The 26,001-nt window shown below is 39.5% G+C and overlaps 1 protein-coding gene across 4 annotated transcripts in view; it reads right to left on the reverse strand.

Moving 5' to 3' along the window:
* The window catches only part of PITPNC1 (phosphatidylinositol transfer protein cytoplasmic 1), a 75,129-nt gene that overhangs the window by 21,740 nt on the left and 27,388 nt on the right, over positions 1-26,001 (reverse strand). For 3 of the 4 annotated variants that reach the window (XR_005259334.1, XM_038156974.1, XM_038156976.1), the window contains exons 2-5: positions 17,025-17,173; positions 13,227-13,315; positions 12,745-12,752; positions 3,664-3,735 (exon numbers count right to left, since the gene is read on the reverse strand). Coding sequence is in view for 3 of the 4 variants with exons in the window: in XM_038156974.1 (XP_038012902.1) it covers positions 3,664-3,735; positions 12,745-12,752; positions 13,227-13,315; positions 17,025-17,173 (318 nt within the window). In the remaining variant the exon portion in view is untranslated. The remainder of the gene's footprint in view (positions 1-3,663; positions 3,736-12,744; positions 12,753-13,226; positions 13,316-17,024; positions 17,174-26,001) is intronic. The other variant, XM_038156975.1, reaches the window with a different exon arrangement.

Consider the following 26,001-nt stretch of genomic DNA (forward strand, 5'->3'; position numbering starts at 1 on the left):
AGTTCCACTAAATGAGTCCTTTGTGACACAAATACTGAGCAGTCAATGGACTGTTGAAAGAAAATACCTGTCCAAATAAAAAAAAGAGCTTAAGGAAGTGTTCTCATGGAAAGCACACACCCTATTTATTGACACACAAGCAGCAGCTCCCACCCTCCTGCCCGGATTTCTGCCATTTCATTCAGAGATACCTGTAAGAATTCTCTCTATAAGGATGTCCCTATGTTTTAAATATTCAGAATACAGACGTTATCTATCTATATTCAAATTCCCAGCATGTAAATTTTGCTTTGGGAGAAGGGTGTGGTTACTGTGCCCTTTTGCACTGCTCTGTGCCCACTGAGGCTCTTGGCTGCAGGCACCTGCACTTCCCCCTGCCCAGCACTGCCCCGTGGAAGCAGCTCAGGATACAAAGGAAAGCAAGATTTTCATGGACTCTACAGATGCCACCTCCCATGTCATTTACATCTCACAAAACATTCAAATTTTTAAAAATTCCATTTTGTAAATTAAAATCAAATCAAATCAAAATAAAATTTCTCTTTAAGAAGCTGACTTTTAATTTTAAAGATCTGCAAGAGGACATACTGACTGGCCAGACTCACTGGGCCAGTTTCTGACAGTGTTAATGAAGCTGTAATGCTACAAGGTAGCAGGGACAATATTTGATGTACTCACATGCTCATCCAACACTGGCTCTGTTTTTCTAAGAATAGAGTTGCCATGGAACAACTACATGGGATACATTAAAATCAGCTGCTCTGAGCACTGAAATCACAGCTCAGTGGATTTATGGTTCAGCACTACTACACAAGGTTACCTAAATAAAGACATTTATTGTCCATTGTTCTTTCTGTCAGTGTTTATATTTGTGCAAATCAACTGCAAACTTTAACAGATTGGAACAAGAATGCTTTAACACATTTAAAATAGTTTAAAATTATAATGAATTCTAAGACATAGAAAAATCAGATTCCAGCAGCATCTTTCACTAGTATTACTACTATCTTATGTCATGCCAAATGGGAAGAAAAAACAATAGGAACTTAGCATCAAGATATATTGCAATAATTAGGTAGAATTTTACCAGACAACACAACATGTTAAATGAAATAATTCTAATAACATCCCAGCCTACAAAATGACAGGAACCCAAGACCATTTATACTATTTTCTTCCATGGGTCAGTGGAATTAGTTTTAGTATCCTTATGTCTAAGTATTGCTTTTCACAATCAATATCTACCTTATCAGAGAGTAAGGAAATAAAGAATAGATCAAAGTGCAAAGATTAAAAAACCCCTGTATGATCTAAAAAAATACATTGAGAAATAGCTGAGTTAAAATCAGATTTGTATTATTGCCCTCATTACTGTAACATTAATATTCATTCAGTCTATTTTGCATTACAACTGCAAAATTTACAGAAGTATTTTTTGGATTCATTATTTCTTCATCTGACAAGGCTGATAGTTGCAATGAAGGAAAATACAGTGTATCTATGGAAATCTATAGGAATGGGTGCTATGCTTCCTATTGTTTTCTACCCAGACAAACAGTGACATTTGATCTCAACTTGTCTGACACAAAGGAGAAATGCACTTTGCAAGTTCTTAAGGGAGATTTAAGCCTGCCCATTGAGCAATGGAAATGAGGGTGATTCCTGCTCCTAGTTCCAAGGTGTTTGGATTAACAGAAGTCTCTCCATATTTAGGAACTTTCCAGCATTTCAGTGCTGCACCAGTCATGTCTGTGGTCCCAGATAAAGGTCATGGGAGCACAAAAATGTAGACCTTCCATTGGTTTACTGTGTTCACACCAGGCAACAGAACAGCTCTCAGAATTACAAAATCAGGGAAATTAGGGCTGGAGTGCAACCCTCTAATTCAGCTGCTCTTTCTCCTCCTCAGTTCAGGCAGGGGTCAGTGAAATCTCTTAATCTAGGCAAACACTGGCTTAGTCTGTGACTCAGGTGCTGCAATAGAAAGGTAATATGATATTACCCTGCTGGCAGTCTGGTAAAAATGACATTGGAAGAGCTGGATTCAAGCAGAATAGAGTTTCTTTGATTTACATCACTGGAGTATCCCACCTCTGTGCCACTTTCATCTGAATTCCCTGGCTGGATACTGTTCAGGGCTTGATTCACAGTATTTTAGCCACAAGCTGACACACTGAAAGAATTCACTCTGCTTAAATAGCTTCAGTTCTTCCTCTGTCAGACAGCAGCCCAGATCATGTCTGCTCACTGCTGACATTATAATGCACCAGAAAATTAGTCTGCAGCCTCCCAAAACCAAAGGTGTGGGCTTGCTCTGAATTAAAGTGCTGCCAAAAAGCAGAAGTGAACATTAAAAAGTGCATAAATTACACAATGTTCATCTAGCTGGTAATGTAATACACCTCTTTTTAACTCATTCCCTGATCTGGCTTAGAGAGGCAGTGACTGTGAGTGGTTGGTATCTGGTGGTTAATAGATGATCCCTGTCATGTTCCCAGTGGGAAAGTGTCTGCACGCCAAAGGCATTATTCCAAATTCCACCTTGTTCTTGTACATGTAATTATTCTGCCATAAGCAGTGCAACAGCTGTCAGCCTCATGAACAGGCAGCCCCAGGGGGCTGGGAGAAATGTACCTCCCACCCGGAGAACAGAACACCCTCCTCTTACCAAGGCTGCTGGAGGAACACCCCAAAATCCTGGAAGGCTGTGCTTAGACCCCTTAAAATCTGCTTGCCTGCTTTTTTCCTTTTCAAGAATGAGTTCAAACACCCCATCATTGGGTGTCTGTTATACAGCTCAAATTTCCAGACATTTAAACTTTGTTTCATGCCTATAAGAAACCTCTTCCCATAAGTCTGCAACCAATGCATACCAAAATGAAACAGGAAGAACCATATTTGTGTATGAACCCAAGGCTTCAATCTTTTCATGCTGGGCTTTAGTGAAAGGTTTTTTTTGTATTTTTTTCAAGGAAAAAGCAGACTCTGCTTTGCTCTCTGCCCAGCAAAGTCTGACTGACCTCCTGCCTTCTGCTCCTGAGCCTCTCTGATCAGCAGCTGCTGCTGGCTACTCACTCCCGCCCTTCCTCTGCAGAGGATTTTACATAGTTAATTGTCCTTCTCATCTCTAAGCTCTAACTCTGAAAATTTTAAACTTCGGGTAAGTGACTGAGAAAAGCATCACCTAAGTGCACAGCCATTGTTCCCCAAGCTGCTTACTGAGACCTCTCATCTCTGACCATTGTTTAGTTTCCTGTTTGTTCTTCCTGACACCTCCTTGGAATTCAACCCCCTTTATTCAGAGATAATAATGTGAAACACAGAAAGTGGAATACAAGCACACCAAAAAACCCCCAGTCATCTTTTCTTTACTTTCCATAATGTTCATCACAACTAAATTCACATCTGTAAATTATGCTGCGTTTAGAGAAGGAACAAATAGAATAGAAGAGGCAGAAAGGAAGGTGTGTACATGGATATTTCATCTCCTGGTACTTCAGAGGTAACTCCTCTGCAGCTGCTCAAGAGCAGGGCACCCAGGGAGGGGCAAAGGCACAAGTCTGATGGGGCCTTTTTCCCCAGACTGAGAGACCTCCAGGCCCCAGACAGACTGTGGTTAACAAAGAGGATTAAATCAACTTTTGCACAAGGTGCCATACTCACACTGTCATTGCTTCCTTTGTTGTCCTCATATTTTGTCTCTATATGAATGGAGAATTTAGGCAAAAACGAACACTGCAACAAAAGAAAAGTATGTTTAATACAAGAAATATGGTTTGCTTCATCAGCTGACACATCCAGTATATCCCTTTTGGTATCACCTTTCTTTTTTTTTTCAGATTACTTCAAGAAAAAGAGTAAATGTTCCCAGAATGTAAACCTGAAAGGTTTGATGATTCTATAGGGATCCAGAGATTCTATCTAAAAGCTGAAAACTATAATGAAGATATAAATAAATCAGTATAAGCAGTCTGGAATAATTAGATGCATGAGTTTTCATGTTCACTATGCCCAAGAGTACGAATGTCCTGAATGTCTTGTTAGAAATTCAATTCACTAAGATCTTGAGAGCAACTGGATATCCCTCATTATAGACCAGTCTATCCCTCATATAGAAAAACCCAAGGACACTTCACCAGATGCAGGTCCTGACCAAACAGACAGCACTGCTTTCATATGTGAGGGCTTTTTCTTAATTTTAGGGGAGAAATGAATTTTAGCATAATTTCCTATTAATGAAATTTAGATCTATTATGAGCCTCTGTGAAAATTCTTTTTCACTAAATCTTTAGATAATAATGCAAAAAAAAAGAAAAGAAAAAAGAAGACTGCACCAATGTTTTCCTATTAAAGATTAACATTCGGTATTTACATGGGAATAAATTTATTTTTCTGAGGATTGCTTAGCTTAGTTGGCTTATGAAGACTAGAATTTGTAATGCTAGGCAACATAATCTCATCATAATAAATATTTCAAATCTATTTTATTTATCATTTCAGTTCTTCTTTCAAAGCAAGTTTTCAGACAGGCAGATAGAACAGCTGTCTAACCAGCTCTGAATGACACCAGTTCAGCATCTTTCCCATTAGTCACCAAGGCTTTCCCTGCACTAACTGCCAGTTCCTTGTGTGATGCATCACTAATCCCCCATGGCAAATGACTCCTCCATGGGCTGTGCATACAGCTTATACAATGAGGGTGTTTGGACACCTCAGGGCTCACACTGCTGCTGGTCCAAGTCCTGGCTTGAACACATTCAGAGTTCCTCAAGGGAGGGGCTGGTGAGTAAGGGAAGAGGGTGTTTAGGAGGCCAGGTGTAGTGCAACTGCTGAAATGGAAGGCAGCTCCTTGGAGACTGCAGCAAATACATCCCTCCTTCAAGGGGCGTCACCCAACAAGTCATTGGTCAGTCTTCTTCTGATCACAGGATAGCCACTATCAATAAGCACATCTAGAATCAATCCTTGTCAAAAAAACAAGTGAGACAGATTCCTCAAAATAAGGTTCTGGTGCCATGGAAGCCAAAACCCCCTTCATGCTGTTGATCTGAAGCACAGCTGCAGTTTCAGAGGGAATTATGAATAAAACCAAATGCCAGATTTCCCTTTGACCTTGGTATTAAAGAAATGCCTGCTATTTTCAATCACTGTCAGGGGGTTGCCAGCAATGAGTCAGGTCATGACACCGAAATGTCACCGTTCCGTGTACCGAGCGTGAGGCTGCATTGGGCTGCCTGGAGCAGCTCAACAAGCCACTGCTGGAGTCTGGTTGTTGATTCCTGTGACCCAGAATCTAAACTCTAATTAAAACAAGAGATCTTCTAATCTATTTCAAAAAGACCAAGGTTCCTTAGACTAGCATAGAAGAATGGTGCCATTTACCTCAAGCCACCTCATTAGAGAGCCACTTTCTGTAAAGCCACCCACAGGCAGCCTCCCTGTGTGCTTAGTATGAAGGAGAGAACTGTAACAGCCTAATTTGAGATTATAAATGGCAACATGGGTTTACCCCAAATGAAAATTCAAATTCACCAGAAGTCCTCCACCGCAAAAACCTCTCTCAGAAACTCAACTGGCTGGCAACCACTGCTCCAGCAGCTGTGGGGGGTCTCACTGCCTTACAGGAACACTTAGCAGGGTCCAAATTTTTGAACATTTCACAGAATGTGTCTCATGATTCATCAGCTGCACTCTGACTAATTGGCAGAAGGCTCTGGCAGAACCAGAAAACTGTTTATGCATCATTCAAAAGACTATTATTCATCATGCAAAAAGTTGGGTTTTTCCCCTCAAGTGGCTGCATATTTACTTAACTGGGGATTAAAATTGTTATGCAACAGTCAGAAACAAACTGGGGAGTGAATAGTAGGTAATAAACCTTTTAGGAGATTCTTATTTTCTTCTGAGCACCACTCCCTTTCTGCTCTGCCTCCTCTGGGGCCCGTGTTCTTCCAGCACTGACCTGGAGGCGATCGATCCTGAGCACACACAGGAATGCACAGGGCACTGTTTCCAGCTCTCCATTTCACTGCCTCTACAGCTGGCAACGTTCCTCTTGGGAATGAAATAGTGGCAAATTCAATGTTTAACTTGAAATGAAACCTAAGTTCTACAGAATAATTCAAAATCTTCAGTCACAATGTCTTCAGTGATAAGGTATCTTTGTGAAAAGCTCTCAAGGGAGGGATCTCCAGCTATTGTCACCTCCAGATTTTTTAGACGTCTTATAAACTTCTTTAAAAATTGTTATACCCAGCACACCTGTGACAGTCAAAAACAAATAAGGGGATATTTGGAGGTTTTTGTTTGTTCGCCTAAATTTTCTATATTTGGCACCTCAATTTTGGAAGAACCAGGAGAGGTTTAAGGCTCAAGAGAGCACCAGTGCAAAAACAGGAGAGTGAACCAGTAATTACCAGCGTGAGCAGGGGTATTTCCACCTTAGAATGAAGGGAATGAAAGCAGCATATGGAAAGCACAGCCCCCAGTTGTGTTTGCAATTCCCTACATATAACCTCTTGAAAAACGCAAGGCCTATTTTTAGCACGATGATTGATTAGCGTTGCCATAGCAATAAGCAACACTTACAAGAACAGGGTAGAACCCAAGTGTGCCAAAACACTTGCCAAAGTCTTAAAGAGACAGTCAAACACACGCAGGGTGTGACAATCGTTTAATGGAGAGGGCTGCCAAATCCACCTTTGCCTAGTAATTACACCTGAGGTGGCTGTGGAATGACTGCAGCTCTCAGCAAATATGTTGGTCTGAGAGAGGCTTCTTCACCCTCTGGAACCTGCTTTGTGTGAGCAGCGCCAGTTCATCCATGCTGCTGCAGCTGGTTTCATTTTCCATGTGGTTTCTGCCTGCAGAACGTTCAAAGACCTGCTAGAGACCTCATCCTTGCTCTTCATCTCTCCTGTTCCTTGTGAATATTAATCCACAATCCTTGGCAGTTATTTCTGCACAGTAAAAATTAATCCCACTTTTTTTTTCCTTTTTTTTTTTTAAGCAGCAGAAGCGTATTTCCCTAAATCTTAACATAAAAGCCCAGCAAGGCAGACATTTCATGTAAATGTTCTCTCTCATCTTCCACCACTTCTCAGACTGATGATTTTTTATATGCATTATTTTGACAACACAGGTGGAACTGGATTCTTTAGAGAGTGATCTCTGTGGAGCCTAAAGAACAAAGTGACTGCTACAATGAGGTGAGAGTGTTCAAGCAAATGACATCTTTTCCATAGGATAACTCCCATATATCATATCCTTTAAATTCAAAATTTTTGGGCACTGTTTTGCTACTCAGGGGGTAACAACAGCATTTCTTTATTGAAGATCAAGAACCTGGGAAAGAGAAATGGAGTCCCAACTTTGTTGAGAGCAACAAAGGGGATGTGGGACTGTGGGGTGATGGAAGGTGGAATATTCAATGTTTTTTTGGAAAATGGACAATGGGGAGTTATTGACTCCCCTCAGATTGCTCCAGACAGAGCTGCTGTGGTCAGGTCACTCAGGCACAAACCAGCATCAATCAGGGTGACAAGGCTGGAAGAGAATAGACGGAAAGGGCTGGGCAGGGTGATGGCATTTGGAAGATGTGACTCAGTGAGAGGGAGGAGAATTTGGAAAGCAAGATAAGCACAGGAAGGTGGCAAACAACAAACAAAACTGCTGTTGAGTGGAAAGGAAAAGAATAATGCAAAAACAGGGCTTGAAAATAAACAAGGGAGCAAAACTCTCATAAACAAGCTGAGGAAGAAAACCACTGTTTGTATTGTATACAATAACCTGGAGATGGAATGATGAGTAACAAGTTGCCTCCAACCACCATAAAACTCTTATCTCTGGCTTTGCCTTCCCTTAGGATCTCTTTCTTTGATACATGGGAACAGTAACCTGCTTATTGAAGAAGAAATGAAGTGAAAAGCAGCGTGCACAAGTGGAAATGACAGTCCCATCCATCAGAGAGGGGGCTGGATTGCTTTGGAATAAGGCAGTACTGGAAGAAGGGGAATTCTCCCAAGCAGTTTGAGTTACTCGTTTCAATGGGATTAAGCTATTAAATGAGAATACAGGTTTGCAGCTCTCTAAAAAATGTTGGTTTTTTTCTTATTAATACTGCAGAGGTCCTTCCTTTTGCTGGAGCTTCCACTAAGAGAAATAAATCTGTGCTTTTCCAGGACAATAGCATCAGTGAGCCTGTTTTCTGAGCTGGGGGGGGGTAAGATGGGAGGATGCTGGTAGTAACTGTAGTATGGGTTCTTTGTACTGCTGTTTTGATGCAGACTCTTCAAATCCTCAAGCTGCAGAAAAGCTTCAGCCCTGAAGAGTGAGGGGTTAGATCCAAATTTCAAGGGCTGGTAATCAGATAAGGAGAACACAGGAAAAAACTCTTCAGCAATGTTTATCTGAAACAACTGTTTTCCTTCTCAAGTCATCTCATTATAAAAATAACAATACAAAAACATTCCTTCCAGATAATTTACTTCACGGATAAACCAGCAGCTAAGTGAAGCACAAAACATGCCTGTTCTCAAAAGTAATCAGAAACCAGCAGGTCAGTAATGGACCATTTAGCAACTCTCACTCTGGGGCCTTGACACATACCAGATGACATAATTTTATTTTCCTCAGTCTTTTGCTGTAGAAGAATAAATGTCATTGTGATAAATCATCAAAGGAATTGTTGTCTCCTGCTTTCTGTTCCATAACTGATTTTCATAAATATTCTGGGTTTATATTCTAGTCATGAGGATGTTTGGGACATTGGCATGGTGAAGGAATGCTCCTCCCCCTTGTACAGAGCAAACAATGCCATTTTAATGTTTGTTTTGTCTATATAATTGTGAAACCAACAATTGTCCATAAATTATGCACAAAAAAATTATCTGGCTGTTTTTAAATTTTAGCCCCAGAACTGAAATATTTCTAACACTACCAAAGCCATTCAAGTCAGGCAAATCTGTTTGAACTGATTCCCGGTAAACACTTGAACTGCACCTTCAAACCCAGAAGAGTTTGCTTAAATTCTCTTTGTATTTTTCCTAACCACTTTCTACTCCAGCTTGAGAGCTAAACTTTGGCTCATTTTCAGTGTAGTTTGATTACATGAAGATTTTCTACCATGGTTTAGTCACCAAACATGATCTGATGGTTTGTTTGCCTGAGGCTCCTCTCTATTTTTTGTCCAGAATATCTCCACTGTCACTTGAGCAGGTCGAATGGATATTTGCTCTGTGCTGTTTATTTTCTAACAATATCCCAATGCAGGTAAAGAAACTTAGTTCTATGCAATTCTTCTTCGTTTGGTTAGCAGTACACACAAGTTTGCTTTCTAGTTAATTATTTCTAATCTTGCTGGGCAACCTCAGAAATGAAAATAACAAAGCCTCCTGAAAGTTCAGTTGTTCTTGCCACTGTGAATAGCATACATTAAAGATACATATTTGCAAAGGCTGTGATAAGCTGGCACAGAAGGGATTGCTGAGATCTGCAAGGCATCTTGTCTCCATCCTCCAGGAGAAAAAGGCCCCAGCCCCTGACTAGCAAAGGAATTCTTTCCAAAGGCAGCAGCCACCAGCACCCATTCCCAGGAGCAGGTGTAGCTGGTCAGGAGGCACCTGGCCACACCCAAGTCCTGGAATTGTTTATGGAGTGGAATCCATTGGAGTTAATCCTATAGGGCTGCATTTCTGCTGCACCCTAAATATGGTATCACAGCTTTATTATCTTAACATCAACTTAATCACAATAGAAGTGGATTTGTAGATAAAACATAAATATGTATTTTAGCAAGATATCTCGTCAGGTTTTAATGACAAGATAAAAACCAAAGCAGTTCCAGTGTCTATCTTGAAGACACTTTCTCACATACAGGTCTGAAGTAACACCCCAAGCACTAAAACTTTGAACTTTACAGGAATATCTCATTCCCTAAATAGTACCCCCAATCTGGATGACTTCCTTCGCCTTCAGCTCTGACAGTATTTTTTGACTTCCTCCTCCCTCTCCATGTCAGCAGGAAGCTTTCAAGGATTAGCTCCTGCTCTGATACAGCACTTGGGACAGTCCTGATGTGTCACCTTCCTGAGAGGAAGTCTTTTGTATGGCAGCTTTAACCAGGTGCATTTGCAAATGCTCTCCTGATGTGACCCCACAGCACAAATTGCACCCCACAAAAGCATCACTTGTGCAATAGCTCTGTTAAACTCATCATCTCAAGCGTGGCTTTTGCTTTACATGTTGTTAACATGGTTGTCAATACCCAGCAGCAGATGTGGTGTTTGCTGTCAAATTTAGGGGGGTTGCTGTGTAACAAATACCATTGCTTAAAGCAGATGCCATCATAACTGGATCCAGATTACAGAGGACTAACATCATGACAGTGTAATTTCCATTCCTGTTTTCATGCATCCAATTGCTCTTGGCTTTTTTATACAACCATGGCACAGAACAATATTCTGAAAATTATTTTTCAATGCCTGATGAGCAGTTTTTCTTAGGTGTCCTAATTTCAGGTCTTTAAGAAGGTTGTATTTATGGATTCCATAATATTCACAGGAGAATCAGATTGATGAAATTATTCCATACTGCATTTCTAAATGCCAGAGTATGGGCTTGAATGCTATTTCTCAACAGCTTACACATTTTGCAACTGAAAAACCTTAAGACTGTCAGTAAGGTTCAGTCTGCTGTTCACATCCTCTTCCAAACCACTAACACACACTGAAATAACATGCTGAGCCTTTAAGGTCCTTCTCTTTATTTAGAGTGGAATTTACAAGGTTAATAAGGTGTGAACATACCACAGAGCAGTACGTACTTGACTCGATAAGATTATGCTTTATTTATCCAGTTATTGGCCTGCCTTTAGAACGAGTTTTCCTTGAAATGAGGCTTATTTGACTCTCACCATTTCCCACAGACCCTTCAGAAATAATTTATGATCTTTAAGAAGAGAGTTTCCAAGCTATCTTACATATTTTGGGCAATGTCTGTGGGCTTATTCTTTCTTTCAGAATTCTCTAATGAATACAGAAGATCAAATTTAGAGAAATATTCCAGACAAGGATAGCAATTATTCCCAGTGGTATGTTTAACATTTTTGTTCTAGATTCTACAGTTGGAGGCAAAGGCACTGTCTCTGTTTTCCATGAAGATAAATTCATAGCCTATCAGCTCCATTAATACATATTTTTGATTTTTGTCTGAAGTACAGTTTCCCTTATCTCCCCCCAGTACTTTTAGTTCTGTTCCCAGTACTTTTAGTTCTGTTTCCTTGCACCATGGGTAATTAGTCCCCAGATCCCCCAGGCAAATACACTGTCACTTAGTGGCTGTTTTGCCTACCTTCTAGATTTCTGACTGATTTAATTTTTCTTTAGATGTCTCTTCAATGCTGCAATCACTTCTGCTGATGCTCTTGAACATTTCTGTAGCTGTACCTTCCTCCAACCTGCATCAGGTGTTGTTTCACCAGATCAGACAGAGATCACCTCCTGAATCAGATTCTCTGAGTACAGCACTGCTGTTTGGCTTTAATAATGTATTGCATTTCAAATTTAGACACATATTTCTGTCTGCCACCACCCTTTGCATCATCCCCACTTGTCTCTCTCAGTTAAAGAAAAAAAATCACATTAAAAGATTCAAATTTACATTCAGTTAAAGAAAAAAATTACCATGGAGAGATATCAGTGCAACACAGCAAATGTTAACTTCCCAGCCTAAAACTAAATGTGCTATCAAAGGTAAGCCTTAATTAATGTGAACTCTGACACTCCCTACCAAAAGTTTCTTCTGGCAAAACCAGCTGAGAATCTGTCCCTCGTCACTGCTGTCCATTCTGGGACATTTGTGTTTCCTCTGCCAATCAAATGAATATTCTAAGTACCTGTGGCACATATTGGAAAGCACAGTTTGTTGCTTTGGGTTTTCAAACTTGGCTTTCACAGTTGCAACTCTTGGCCTCTAGCTTTCAGATCTGAGCCTTTAAATCCCCCTTTTTTTTTTAATCACACTAATTTTTTTTTTCTCTTTGTGCTTTATGGGCTTTTAAAAAATCTGCACAAACATTTTGAGCACTGCAGAATTAAAAGAAACATCTGCATTATGTTTTATCTGCAGTCAGAAGATCAAGCTAAATCAAAGGAGGAGTTTCTGAAAGGTCCCTTCACCTGGAACCTTCTCACCACCCACTCCTCACCTTCCAAAGGCTGCTGGAAACTTATTGCTATTATTGAGGCCAGCATATTTAAACAATTTTTCTCATGATTTATGTGCTATATTTTGCCTTAGATATGCGAGAGGGAATAGATGATTTTTCTGGGCACTGTGCCCAGATTATCTTTAATTTTGTCTACAGATTGTACAGTTTCCCAGATACTATACCAGAGATGAGCATTTTATAAATTAATAAACCAATAAATAAAATCTGTTCTTATGTCTCCATGTAACAACTGGAACCTTAAAAGCCTCACCCTTTTTAATAGAAGGTTCTTTCTTAGAGTCAGTAAGTAAAAACATATCAAATTATTTTGAAGTGATAAAGAAAAATAATTTATAGGATCCCCTTAGAATTACTTCAAATTTCCCTTTAAATTGCTTAAACAAATAACTAAAATAAGGTTTCACTATTGAATGCATTATAAATAAGATATATTAAGAAGGGATCAGGTTGGATTCCACTACTATATTTTACATCAATTTTCTATTTTTGGAATAAAAATAGGAAGAAGAACTTACTGTGTATTCTGATTTCCAATTGTCCATTTGTAAAAAAAAAAAAAAAAGAAAGAAGAGGGAAAAGAAAAAAAAGAGAAACATGAAATAAAACAATGATGCAAGATCCTTACAGTAAACACACATTAATAATAAAAATGATTGTGTCAGATAGTCTGCAGATTCATATTTGACTAAAGTCTAAGGGACAATAAAGGACACAAGTCTGACAGAATCCAAGCACCCGATGTTTTCTTTGCAAGCAAGAAATTGCACAGACACAACACTCCAGTTTTTACCTATCCTACTCCAGTTTTTACCTATCCTTACTTTATAATCTTCATTTCCTGATACCAGTAAATATAAGGTGAAAAATATATCCAGTTCAAGAGGAGTTGTTAAAGAGACTTGGTGCTTGTAGTTTGATATATAACTTGGAGCTTCTGAAGATAAACTAAACCATCCCCAAACCACAAAGCAGCAATCATTTCTGCCACATTCCTTACCTGTGATTGTGTAAGGATAATAATTCCAGGCCTTCTCTGTGACGTAAAATATTTTGGGAACAACTGCTCTAGCCCAGCTAGGCAGCTTGCTGAAAGTAAAAAGAAAATATAAAATTAGAATCTCTTATGACTTATATTATTAGAATATATTATGACTTAGACTATGCTATGACTATTTCTATGTGTATTGTAGAAATAAAGATACTTCCAAATGTGCCCATCATTTTTGAGGTGTTTGAGGGAGACAGCAACACCCAGACTTCTCAGGAGCATTTCCATTTTCTGCCTCAGCTGTGCTCCCCTCTCAGAGGGAGCAGATTGGGGCCAGAGCAACAACCTTGGAGTGGGTTGAACTGAGGCTGCTCATTTCGGGAGTTCATGGCCTGGAACCTTCGGCCACACTCAACAGGTGAGGCTGAACAAAGTGTCCCGGTGGCACCGTGTGCTCAGCCACAGGGAGGCACTCTCTAACAAGAGGTCAGGAGGAAATGTGGGATTTTAGTCCACTTCGATCCTGAGTACATTATTTCTTCTTACAGATTCTTTTTTCTTCCTTCATGTTCTCTGCCAACACTGAAACCCTCGTGCTCAGCTCACCTGGCACGCAGCTGTTCCCACACTACCAACACCAATTCCTGAGTAGGAAGCTTTTATATTAAAATTACCAGATCACTCAAAACACCTCGTGAGGCTGGTAGGCAGCATTAGTCCCATTTTGCTGATGGGAAAAGTAAATAATAAAAGTGAAGAGAATTAATGGAACTGACATTACAGCTCAGAGCTCATTCTGTCAAGAAAACTCACCAGTGCAGTGGTGCAAAGGCAGCAGATTCAGAAATCAAAGATACAGATTCACCATTTGAAGGGATCATTAAAGGGTAATTGAATAATACCATGGAAGGGTGGCAGCAGTTTTTTTACCCCAGCTCTTGAATCTCTCATTTCCAGCACTCTGGTCACACAGGGTACCAAAAACTGATGAACAAAGAAATATTCAAAAAGGCAAGTTCACTATAATTCATCTTTCAACCCTCTCTTAATGACTTCAGTTATAAGCACTGAGGCTGCCAGGAACAAAAGATGCAGAACTAGTTATTCCAAGGACAGCAGACCTTGGATACCACAAATATCCCTGTGCTTGGGGGACTCGGTTCAAATGGTGTTGGTCTGGCAAAGCATTGAGCAGAGCACCCAGGCCAAGACTGAATCTATGCTGAACTGCAGGAGATGCTTCCAAACCTCAGTTTCCCAAGTGTAAATGTTTGAAATAGCTCTGTTTAGATAACTGTGTGCAGAAAGTAAATTAACTTTCCATATTAGCAAAATTCTGAAGAAAATACATTTGGGATCATTAAGGCTTATTTAACCATGATCTGGCTACATATAAATATTTTATTTGTCCAGAGGCAAAATGCAGATGTTAGTACTTTATCTACAGATTCAAAGCCAAGTGCATTGACTTTTGCTCTTTGATGACATTGCTCAAAACTGGATTATTTTCTTTACATAAACCTTTCTTGTGTACAGATTTTAAGCAGTATTTTACATCCTGCATAATAGACTTCCCTGTATCAGATCTTCTGTTTATTTTGTCAGCCTCTGTCAGTGTTTTTACGAATGTTTCCCTTACCCCTGCTAAACTTTGCTCTGATGCCTAAATTATAAATACCAGAGGATGCAGACTTTCAGCTTCTGAAAACATTGCTCCAGCAGGAGAGAAGAGGCAATAAACAATTCTAAATATAACTAAGGTTATACTGACACTAGAAAATATACATCTGCTCATTTTGCACTTTTTTTGGTTATTGTTGTTTTTTGCCTGTCTACCTATCTTCACCAGTACAGAACATCCTGAAAAAAATAACTTTATGAGCAAAACACAGATTATACTCAGAATTGCTAGCAAGTCCCAGTCACAGACACACATGAATTCTTCCAAGGTCCACTCCAAGAAAAGATAATATCTCTATTTCAGCAGCACAGGTAAGAGGATCACATTAGATTTTTTTTCTTTTCCTTATTTCCTTATTTCTCCTCCATCCAGATGAAGTTCAGTCTCAAATTTCTTTAAGAGATATCAGTTCAGATCAAAATAGAGCAAAGCAAAGTTTGTTAGGGCAGTGGACCCAGGAAGAAGAAAAGCTGAGGGGGAGAACTGTGCTGGTGGAAGTTGTGTTCCTCAGCAAGGCAGGCAGAGGAGAAGTTTCCAGCACATCCTGTAAGGGAGCACATCTCCTTGAGTGAAAACCTCCAGAGACATCCTGGCCTCCCAGCAAAATCCACAGCAGCCTGAAAACCTCCTGATCCTTTCCACAAAGCTCCAACAGTACTGCAATATCTGGTGGCATTGTGACACCACGCCCAGATTCAAATAGCAAATCTGGTGATGGAGGATTCAGAATTATCATTAAACTCAGTGAACCTGACTTCAAACATCCACCACAGCTTTAGGTAACTGTCCTGAGTTGTTGTAGGCACAAAGATCTGCTTTGTCAAAGTTTGTACCCATCTTTGGCTAAGAAATCCTGTGTTCCATCGCCTGCCCTACCAAGAATCAAGCGCTTCCCAAGTATGGTTTGTACGTGGCTTCTAGGCTCTTGTAGTCATTCTGAATTGCCCTGAAGTGACAATTCTGAATATGCTCTTCCATGCTCAAAGCCTTGTTTTTAACATGCAGGAAAGGAATATCCAGAAACGTTTTTTAAAAACCCACAACTTGTGGGAGCTCTACTATGGGAACACATATATTGATTTTTCCCAAGTCCTGTATCGAGCCTGTGAGAGAACACTTAAAATCACAATAATATTAAATGTTGGCAAGATATAGATTATTGAACTCTCGTGTGTGTGTGTGTGCAGCAGCACTGGTGATTCAATTTGGGCTGAATTAAGATTAGATATGTCAGGTTTGCAGTGCAGGAGGAACTTGTAATATAGAAGCAATAGCCTCAATGTTTGTATGCCCACTTCAAAAATGCTGCAGAGCATAAGTTTAATACAATGAAACAGGCCCAGGGGAAAAGAAGAACTTCAGGAAAAGCAGCAGTATTCAATTAAATCAGCAGTAGTAAAAATGGGAACAGATTGTGCAATATCTCTCATATTGCACAAATATATATATATATTTATATATCTCCAGCCAGTGAGTGTGGAGACATTGATCCTCAGCAGTATCATTTCAGCAAAGGAAGACAAACACTTCACTCTAAAACGTGATGGAACTTCAGGGAGAAAACCCCCAAATTTTCCACCATGTCTTTAAGCCTAATGATCCAGAAGGCTGACATTGTACAATGGTCATTCATAATGTCAATTAACTTTGCTGAGGCAGAATACAGTCAGCAAAAATGCTGGCTTTGTGACATGATTATGAGGTGAGAGAAAATGAAACCTTTTTAATGGTTCAGTTTTGTTTTTCTTGGAGGGCAGGTCTTTGCTGATTTTGTTGTTTAGTTTTTTGTCTCCCCCTCCCCAACGATTTTGGAAAACAGGATGACAAACAATTAAGTGTAAAAGAAAACAAAAGTTCTGATTTTCAGTGTATCCTTAACTCCAAGTTATAATTCCTTCTCATGGAGAAGATGCTCTAGAAGGAATAGTAGGTAATTCCTCTATTTCAAGCCACTGATCTGTCCCACCTCCCCATGGCTGCCAGGAAGCAGCATGTATTCATGGGAACATCTTCTTTTGAAACATTCTTTTGGAACATTTTCTTTTGAAACAGAAAGGCTGTTGCCAGCCTTCCTTGCAGATTTTTCTTCCAGTCCATGCTGGGAGAAGCAGTTCTACTGCACTTGCCTGTTGAGATAGACTCGTTTTTCTGTTAGCTGACCATTGCCATGGTTGGGATCTTCATAGGGTTCATTCTGCACCACTTCCACACCCTCCCCTCGGTCACTCTGCTCATGGCTGTGCTTGCTGATCATGTACAGCTGTCCAATTCTGTACTGCAAGGCAAAACCCAGAAAAAAATATATTAGTTTTATGTTACATATGTATTCAAAAGCCAATCTTAGTCAATGATATACTGCTATGTGTAAATAAAAGGTAGTTTGAAGGTGAAAACCAGTATTTTTGGGGTCCTCCCATTGTCTCATGAAGGCCATGGCATCACTTGTGGGAAAAATAACAAAACCTGTGTGCATATAAATGTAAAGAATTAGGCCAGTCCTCTATTATTAGACTTTGTATTTGTAAGTGTATTAGTTAAGACTAAGTAAACAGTTAATCTAATGCTTCCACATGCTGAAATGTAAAGGGACTTTACCCAGCAGGTGAACTCTAAAATTCTGTAGGACACAGGGTTCTCCTGCCCTGCCAACACAACGAAGCCCTTCAATAAGATTTGGAATAACTATGGCTGGTCCACACAGAGCACCAGCCCTAAAGAAAAAAACATGAAGGCTCCAAGTCCTTTGGAAAAAGAAGTTTGAGTCACTTGGCAATATTATTGAAATGCATTTAAGCACTTTAATGATAATTTTTCTATAGACTCTCAAGTAACTTAGGAAGCCAAACACTGTGAGGATTGGCCCAACTTTGCTATCACCAAAACATAAATTGTTGCACTTAATTTTTTTCACACTATGTCTTGTAGCTGCGCCAGGGCTTTTGCCTCCAAAGAAATCTAACAAAAATACATTGTTGAACTTTCATTAACAAAGGTTTTAGAGTAAAATTGCACTTTCCCAATCATATTCTAGTCTGAAATTTTATTCTCAAGTCCTTTGCACACTTTTGAACATACCAGGGTTCTTCCAACCCTGATAGGTCTTTGGACCTATCCAGTTTTCTTGATTGGACCCCTCTCTCCCTCAGAGCAATTTGTTTAGGCATATACATGCTAATCACTTCAATCACATCAATCCCCCCTTCAAATACAAAGAACAACCTGTTAATTTAGAGAATGGCTGAGCTACCACACAAGCTGCCAAGTACCAGCTCAGCACAAGCAAACAAAAGGCTTGTGACAGTCTGTCCTCAGAAAACTCGATGAGATTCTTGTGGTTATTGCCTATTATAACAACAATCCTATCACATACTTCTAAGAGCTCAAATCAAAAGAGCAATTAGCTCAGAAAAAAACCCCAAACCATCACAAACCTTGTTAGCAACTAGCAACAAGACAGTCTTACTAAACAAAATGATAAGGAATAGGAGGATGGAGGGCACCCTATATTAGTTCCTCAATTTTGCATAATCCCGATTTTTTCCCCAACAGCAACAGGCCACAAGAAGGTAAGAAATTTGGAACTTGCATCTTGATTAAAGAGAGTAAGTCCTAACATTGTTTTACTTGCTAATCCACTTCTCTACCTTTGTCTCTACTGAATCCTTTTTCTCTGTCTCATCATATTTGAATATTTTGTCCTAATCTCAAAGGTTCTGAAGAGCAGCAGACCTCACACATAGCTTTTAACTAGACCCATGACAAATTGTTTTCTCTTTTTCTCTAACAAAAATGAATGTTTTGGTGCACAGTGAAGGCAAAGTTTGTAGTACATTTGATTTGACCAATTAGTACAGTTTGAAAAAGAGTAAATTTCAGGCACACAAAGCTGTTCTTCAGGTCTGAAATCAAAGCAACACACTTAAAAGCTGAATACAAGCTGAGAAAAAATGCTTTGCCTTTAATTAGATATGTATCAATTAGACCACCGGGGAGCACAGACTTCCTGCCTGTAGAGTGATAAGGATGGCAGAAAAGAGAAAAGGTGATAAGGTCCTTATCTTCTAATGGAAAGGAAGAGGTCAGTAATTTGTACCCTGTGGAATATGAAAAGGTTAGATGAGGAGTAGAGAGAGGAATTACAGTTTGACATAAAGTCAATATTTCGATCGTGATCTCTATTGGGATTTTTGTTATCCCATAAAGTTATGAATTTTAGTTGCCATGGACACCTCTGGAAAGTGTTTCATAATTGCACATATCAATTTCCTATGTCCACGTAGTCCTTTGCAATTTTGCTCTCAGTTTTAATGGTCAAATACAAACACCTCAGTTTCTCTTGGAGATGTTGGCTCAGAAATATCAAGATGAATGTACTTTCCCACTGACAACCAAATGTGGGGTAGTACTGATGCCTTCATTTGCTCCAGCAACATGAACCTGAGATATCCCCACAACACCACCTTTTGTTAACAGGTTGCTCTTTCATGGACCCACCCCACCATAAAATGCTTGCAAGATATCAAATCTCAAAGACTGTGAACGAATCTGAGCAGAAGTTTAAGGGGGCTAAGCCTTGTGCCCACTGCACTCTGCAAATGAGGGTCACTGCTGTCAAAGCGACTGCTTTCCAGATACTGCACAGTCAGTGCCTAAAGGAAGGTTTTTCTCTGCTGAGGCTCAAAATCACACATGTTCCAATCATACCCACGATCTCACAGAAGGTATCCAGGCAGCCCAGCGTGGTGTCTCCCATTTGGAAGATGCTGAAGGGAACAGAAGGCACCACTGCTGGACAGCTCTCCTGCAGGAACCCCACTGCTCCTCGCCTTCTGCAGGCGATGACTTTCCATAGCTGTGGATCTGACACCAGTCCAGTGGAAATATCCACCTTCAAAGCCAGCTTGAACGGGGCCCTGAGCAGCCTGGTCCAGGGAGTGACATCCTTGCCCACGGCAGGGGTTGGAACGAGAGGAGCTTTGAGGTCCCTTCCAACCCAGCCCATTCTGTGACCTTTCATAACGACTGGAGTGGCCGGGCAGTCCTGCTGGAAAGCAGCTGCATTCAGCAAAGGAAACATGTTTGTACATGTACTTTAAAGTAGCTAACTTAGCCCTTTGGTGTGCCATTCGTTTCTACCTGCTGTACAAAATGTTAAAATCATTCTAGAGCAGAATGGAAAATGTTAACTTCCAAAGTAATAGTACTTTTCTAAATCAGAGACTGCACAACTATTATTTCAGATAAAATAGCATTTTTTTCAAGTGTGTGTTTCTATTTACATGAATAAAATCCAAGGCAAAGATGTGCCTTTTAGAACTTGCTGGAATTTAAATGCCTGAATAAAAAGTCACAGCTTTTTCTTAGTTCCTATGGATGTTGTGGAGAAATAGCACTTAAGAATCGTTTCACAACAGTAATTGATACACATTATTCCTGCAAGGGTAAACTGATGTGCCACTACTATTTATGTTGCTCTATCACAGTCTGAATTTCTGTGTTCTTAGCTGTAGGATAATTTTCCAAGACCATCTACTGTTTCAAGGAATTCAGTAAAATTTCACACAATGGCACCTTATATGAATTTGGATCTGGAGCAAAACTCTTTGTAAATTCTTCAGTTTAATAGGGGAAAATTTATTCACTATCAGAGCAAGAACTTCAATAAACAAATGCACAGAATGTGGAAAAACAGCCCTGATGTTTCCCAAGCCCTAATGAGTGAGACTTTGTCTCAGTGGTGACTTGCCTGCTCCTTCAACAGGCAGATGGTGTTTGCTGTTGGGATTTAGTCATACAAGAAACAAGGTTCATGCTAGCAACAGCATAAGGATGGACAATCTGATTTTGTTTAAAATTATAAGTGAGACCAGAAGCATTTTTATCCCTCAGATGGGAGGGGGGAAAAAAAGAAAACATGAAAAAAATTTTAAAAGGGGTCCACCCCACCTGTCTTTCATTTGTAGAGCTCCCACCACCTCCAGCAGGAGCTGCACAAGAAATCTTTGTACAAACATGTCTGAAATTTTTCAGCCTGACTGCCTATTGCTCAGGTTTTGATTTAATGCAAGTCTCAGAGTACAAACTTTCAAACTTGAGGTGGAATATAAAAAATAAAACTCTCTCAAAGGAGAAATTATGCTAAAATGATCTCATATCTGAAATTTTCATATGACTCCTTGAAGTTCTTATCTGAATGCTCACAGAAAATGTAACAGATTTATCACTGACTTCGTCTTACATAATTCTCATATTCAAAAGAATGGTTGAACACTTTCATCTACATTTACTTCTCTGTAACTAGACTAAACCATCAGGGATGGTGCTGCCATTTCAATTTGTTCCGTTTTTTGTTCTAAGCCTGTAGTGAGATCCCTTCCTGCAGAGAGGAGCTGGAATCCAAAAGACACTGAGTGTCTTTTCTGCCTGCTCAAGGTAATGATTGTTTGGTGAGCTGCATTTTGACAGTGGAAAGTATTTCTCAAGTTCATGCTAAAACACGCCACTGGCTTCTAGTCCTGTTCTCAGAAAACTGTAAAGGTAAAACAGAAAAAAAGAAAAAAAGCAGCAACAACTAAAATGAAATAGATCTGTCCTCATGCACAAAGGCAGCTCTGAAGGTTCAACCCTGCCTCCACTGATGGCAATAGGTGTTTTGCCATTGATCTCAATTTATTTCTAGCAAGATACAATACAATGAATCAGCTTCATGATCAGTTATATCTGTCCAGCTACACTCAAACCAAGGGCATTGATTATGGAAAAAGAGTAGCAATTTTATTAAGGAATTCTGATTTATAGAATCATTCTGTCTCATTCACAGAAAACAATCTTAAAATTGATTGGTACATTTCTGATCTATTTTTAAGTCTTAGTCTTTGCAAGATGCTCTGTGTGCTCCTTGTGAATGTGTTCCAGGACTGAGTTTTATTTTTTTTTTATTCAAAGTATTAATTGGAATATTATTTATTCCTTTTCCACATTTTGAATTATTTAAAACAATTGCTGATTATTCCTCAAAGGACCACCATGAGACAAACATGGTGGTCCCCAGGTCAGTTACCTGCCCAAACGTGCACAGCCCATCACTCCCAGCAATCTCTTCCCAGCAGTTTTACAGAGATATTTTACCTCTGGAATAAATTGTTTGGAAATGTACTTGCTTGAGTAAATATTTTTGTTTAGGAGGATACACTGAGGTTTCCTATTGTGTTTGTTTTGATGTTGAGGGCATTGTTTTCAGGTCCTGATCAAGACCTAAGCCCTACACTGCTATAGATATGAAAAGCTTCCAGTTAGATACTGAACACAGGCAAAGAAAGTATTAACCTTATTTTATATTTAATTAATTGAAACAGAAATTAATACATCAACCTTAAAAAATATGACTGTGGTAGAGCAGGGAATTTAGCCTCCATGATTCCAGCTCAGTGTTGTTACCACAAGACACGCCTGTAATTTCTTTTTAATTCTTAATGATAATTACCTAAGGAGAAGTGGTTTCTCTAATCTCCCTCACTAACCATAAATCCTTCATGTTAGTATTATTAGACATCATTTCATCTGGAATGGGTGAATCCTGATGCATTTCATTCCCTCACGTGTGGGCAATTACAGCCCTGGCTGATGGAGCACTGAGGTTGTGCCCTCTGATCCCCAAACTCCTGTAGGTGATGATTCATGGCTATTAACAATAATTTCAGGAACTCTTTCCCATGACACAAGCTCCAGCTTCTGACAAAGTGATTTGTTTGCCTTGTTATTAACATTCCTAGATTGGTTTTAACAAGAATAGAGGAATGCGCAGTGTGCTGGTATTTGATTTTTCATGTATGGATGGGTTTGTGTTGGCTCCTCCTTGGCTGCTTTTGGAATTAGGAATTTGGTTTTGTTTGGTTTCAGTTGGGGCACAGAGCCACTACTTCACAAGCAATGGAGGTGGGTATTTCTTGATAACCACCAGCTCAAGGTTATACTGCAGGACATTGCTATGGAGAGAAATCAGTCAGACTTGTAACCAGAGTAAGAAAACTTGCCACTGAAATAATCCTTTTTTCCTAGAGAGGCAGGAAAGAAAGCAGGAAGAAAATAAATTCAATGTAAATTTGAACTTGGAAGTCTCTCTTATGTAGCACAATTTACCAGTGTGAAAGTAGTGGTTTATATTTCCAAAATAGTGATTTTCCTGGTAAAATAATAACATTGTGGGCTCGGGTCCTGTGAAAAGAGGACTGCTGGGTTTGACTGCTTGGGAAATTCTGCAAGGAAAGCATGAATAGTAAACAGAGAAGGCAGAAGGGGGGTGGTTCTTGCAGCCCAGTGCAGTGCTGTGCAGAGATTCCCAGCCGGCTGACCTGACCCTAAATCTCCTTTAGCCTGGCCACAAACAGCAGTGTGGAGTCTGCACTAATGCATTGTTTGACTTCTTGTTCCTAAGCTAAGATGTTTAGAGCAAACCAGGCACCTTCTCACTGCATTCTCTTTGTCACGTAGAAACATCTGAAGTGCAAAGAAGTTTTTATGAACAGGTATTTTAAATGGCTGTCCCTGGGGCACAAATATGAGAAAGTAGCTCCAGGAGCAAAGGTAGACTTCTAAATTATTATCCTCAAAAGGAAATCTGCTTTTATCTAAATAAAAGATCAATCAAGGAATAACACCGAACGTCTAGGTCATAAAGTCTAAGTCTTAGCATAACTCACTGCAGTGATTTGAGGCCCCAGCAAATCATGCAAATTAATTGGTGGTATAAATGTCACTCCCTGCAGTAATATATAAAGAATCTGACCAGTCAGAGTTTTGAGTTGAGTCTGAAATTTTTCTTTCAACTAATTCCTGCATGCATCTGTGAATCACAAAGCACTACACATCTGCTGACTTGCATCAGCAGTATTCTTTACTGTTGCCCAAATTCATGGGAACAGGCTTTTGTAGCCTCACAAACTAACAGTTGCAGTGGGAACAGTTGACTTTTGCATGCTGTGAAGTGCCATTCTTACTGCTTTCATGTTTGCTTTGCCTTTTCAAGGAAGAAATTACATCCTTAAGATACTTTATCTGCCTAAATTCCCGTGAATGACAGTTCAGCAATGACACACTGGATGTTGAAAGCCAGTATCTTCCTCTGGTGTTTTCAGCTGAAGCAACATAGACCACTATAAATTTACAATACCCTGGCACATAGTGGCTTACAGCTAAACAAGTGCTACTGAAACCAATAGGAGCAGGTCTAGATCTCTGCTTAATAGGTGTACAATGAAAATTAAAATAAATGAAAATTAAGTTGCAAATGTTCAGCTTTCATGCAAATGGTTTGCCAAATATAGCTCATGTCCTGTTCAAATTGTAGTCATTTTATGCTTCTACACCAGCTGTGCCATTGAGAAAAGCCAGCTGTTTATCTGGAGTGTACAAGCTCATACAATTTTTAAGAATCAGTTTTTATTAACAATATTTTACAGTGAGTCAGCTGGTTACATTCTTCAAGCATGTACACTATGTGCTTTGTACATAAATACTGATGATATTCTATTATGTAGATTGATCCATGTATTTCCTGCAAGGAATGCAGATACATTTCCGGAGGCTGTCTCAAAACTCCTCCGTGCACATAAAGAACAGCTAAAAGGGATTTACTGTGTGTCTTGAGCAGTCTGTCAGTGCTGCACCCTGACCACTCTCCACATCTTCTCAGCCCTGTTTATGAGTACCTGCTCTGATTGTCTGCAAACATGCCCTGCCTTGATTCCAGCTTCCTGCTTTTCATGCACAGTTCACTCTGCTTTACAGTGCACAATCACTTTGATAACTATCAAACATTACTGAATCTTTTTCTAAGGCAAAAGCATATTTTATTTGTTTGCCACAATTCATTCATGAGGTTGTTAATTTAAAGCCTGAAGCTCAAGGAGTTGTTCAGTAAATATCTTAAACTCTTAACTTAGAATGCAGTAAAATGAAGTAAAACAGCAACATAATTTTTGTAGAGGTTACTAAAGGTTTTTCAATGACATAAACTCTTTTTCTAATATTCCAGGAAAACACTATTTCCATTTCAGATATTCCAAGAACAGTCAGAGTGGAAAAGCATGGGCATTCTTCTTGAGCCCTGTCACCAATCTCTTCCCAGCAGCAGGCACGAGCCCTGCACATGGGGTGGCACAGGGCTCTATTTCACTCACAGTGAAATGGAACATTCTCCATGGCCCAGCGATGGTGATGGAGAAGCTTGCTCTATTAAACCTGACAGCAAAAGCTGTTACCTGTTTTTCCATTAAAACGAACAGGATTTGTTGGGGGAAGGAGAAGAACCTGGCTCACGTGCCATGAATATTAAACATATTTTAGCTGGCCAGAGCTGGGATGTGCTATGGCCAGCCAGCCACACAATGTGTCAAAGGGCTGGGCTGCAAAGCTGGCTTTGAACAGGGAGGTTGACTTCTGTGAAGTGCAGGGTTTTAAAAATTTAGTTATTTTAATTCAGTTCAGTTTAAGCTGGGAGTATTTAGAGTTTCATATGTCCTTTGACCCTTTCAAAATTCAATGAAGTGCAGAAATAGACTTGAGAGTTAGGTTTATCTTTAACTATAAATGGACCAAACACGTGTGCATCTATTCATGCTTTTAGAAATGATTTTCTCTTTTTGCATGGCTAATGGTATTTGCTTAATGTTTAAGTAGAACTTCTTTCCCCTCAGGCTCCTTTTCTCTAATTACTCTTCTTCAGTAATTACTCATTTTTATGACTTGAAAAATCTCTCTCACGCCAACACCATCAACTTTCAAGTGCAGAGAATTCAATGCTTTCAGAAAAAAAATTGAGTAAACTTTGAGTTTAGAGGCACCAAAGAGACTACAAAGGATTCCATAAACTTTGTCAGATTCACAGCAGGGAATAATTCTGCAATTACATTTTTTGGCAAGCAAGTTCCTTACAACGCATTTTAGGCAATATAATTCTGCTTATAAATATGGAAAAATGAGAACTTTCTTAGTATGCACAATCTACAATGAATAAAACAGCATCAGAATTTAGTACTTAGTAGTAACAAGCTGAACAAGACAAACCCAATCTGCTTTCTGATATTTTATTCAGAAGTAAATGAA

This window comes from Motacilla alba, chromosome 18, assembly GCF_015832195.1.
Source record: "Motacilla alba alba isolate MOTALB_02 chromosome 18, Motacilla_alba_V1.0_pri, whole genome shotgun sequence".
In the NCBI taxonomy this organism is placed as follows: Eukaryota; Metazoa; Chordata; class Aves; order Passeriformes; family Motacillidae; genus Motacilla; species Motacilla alba.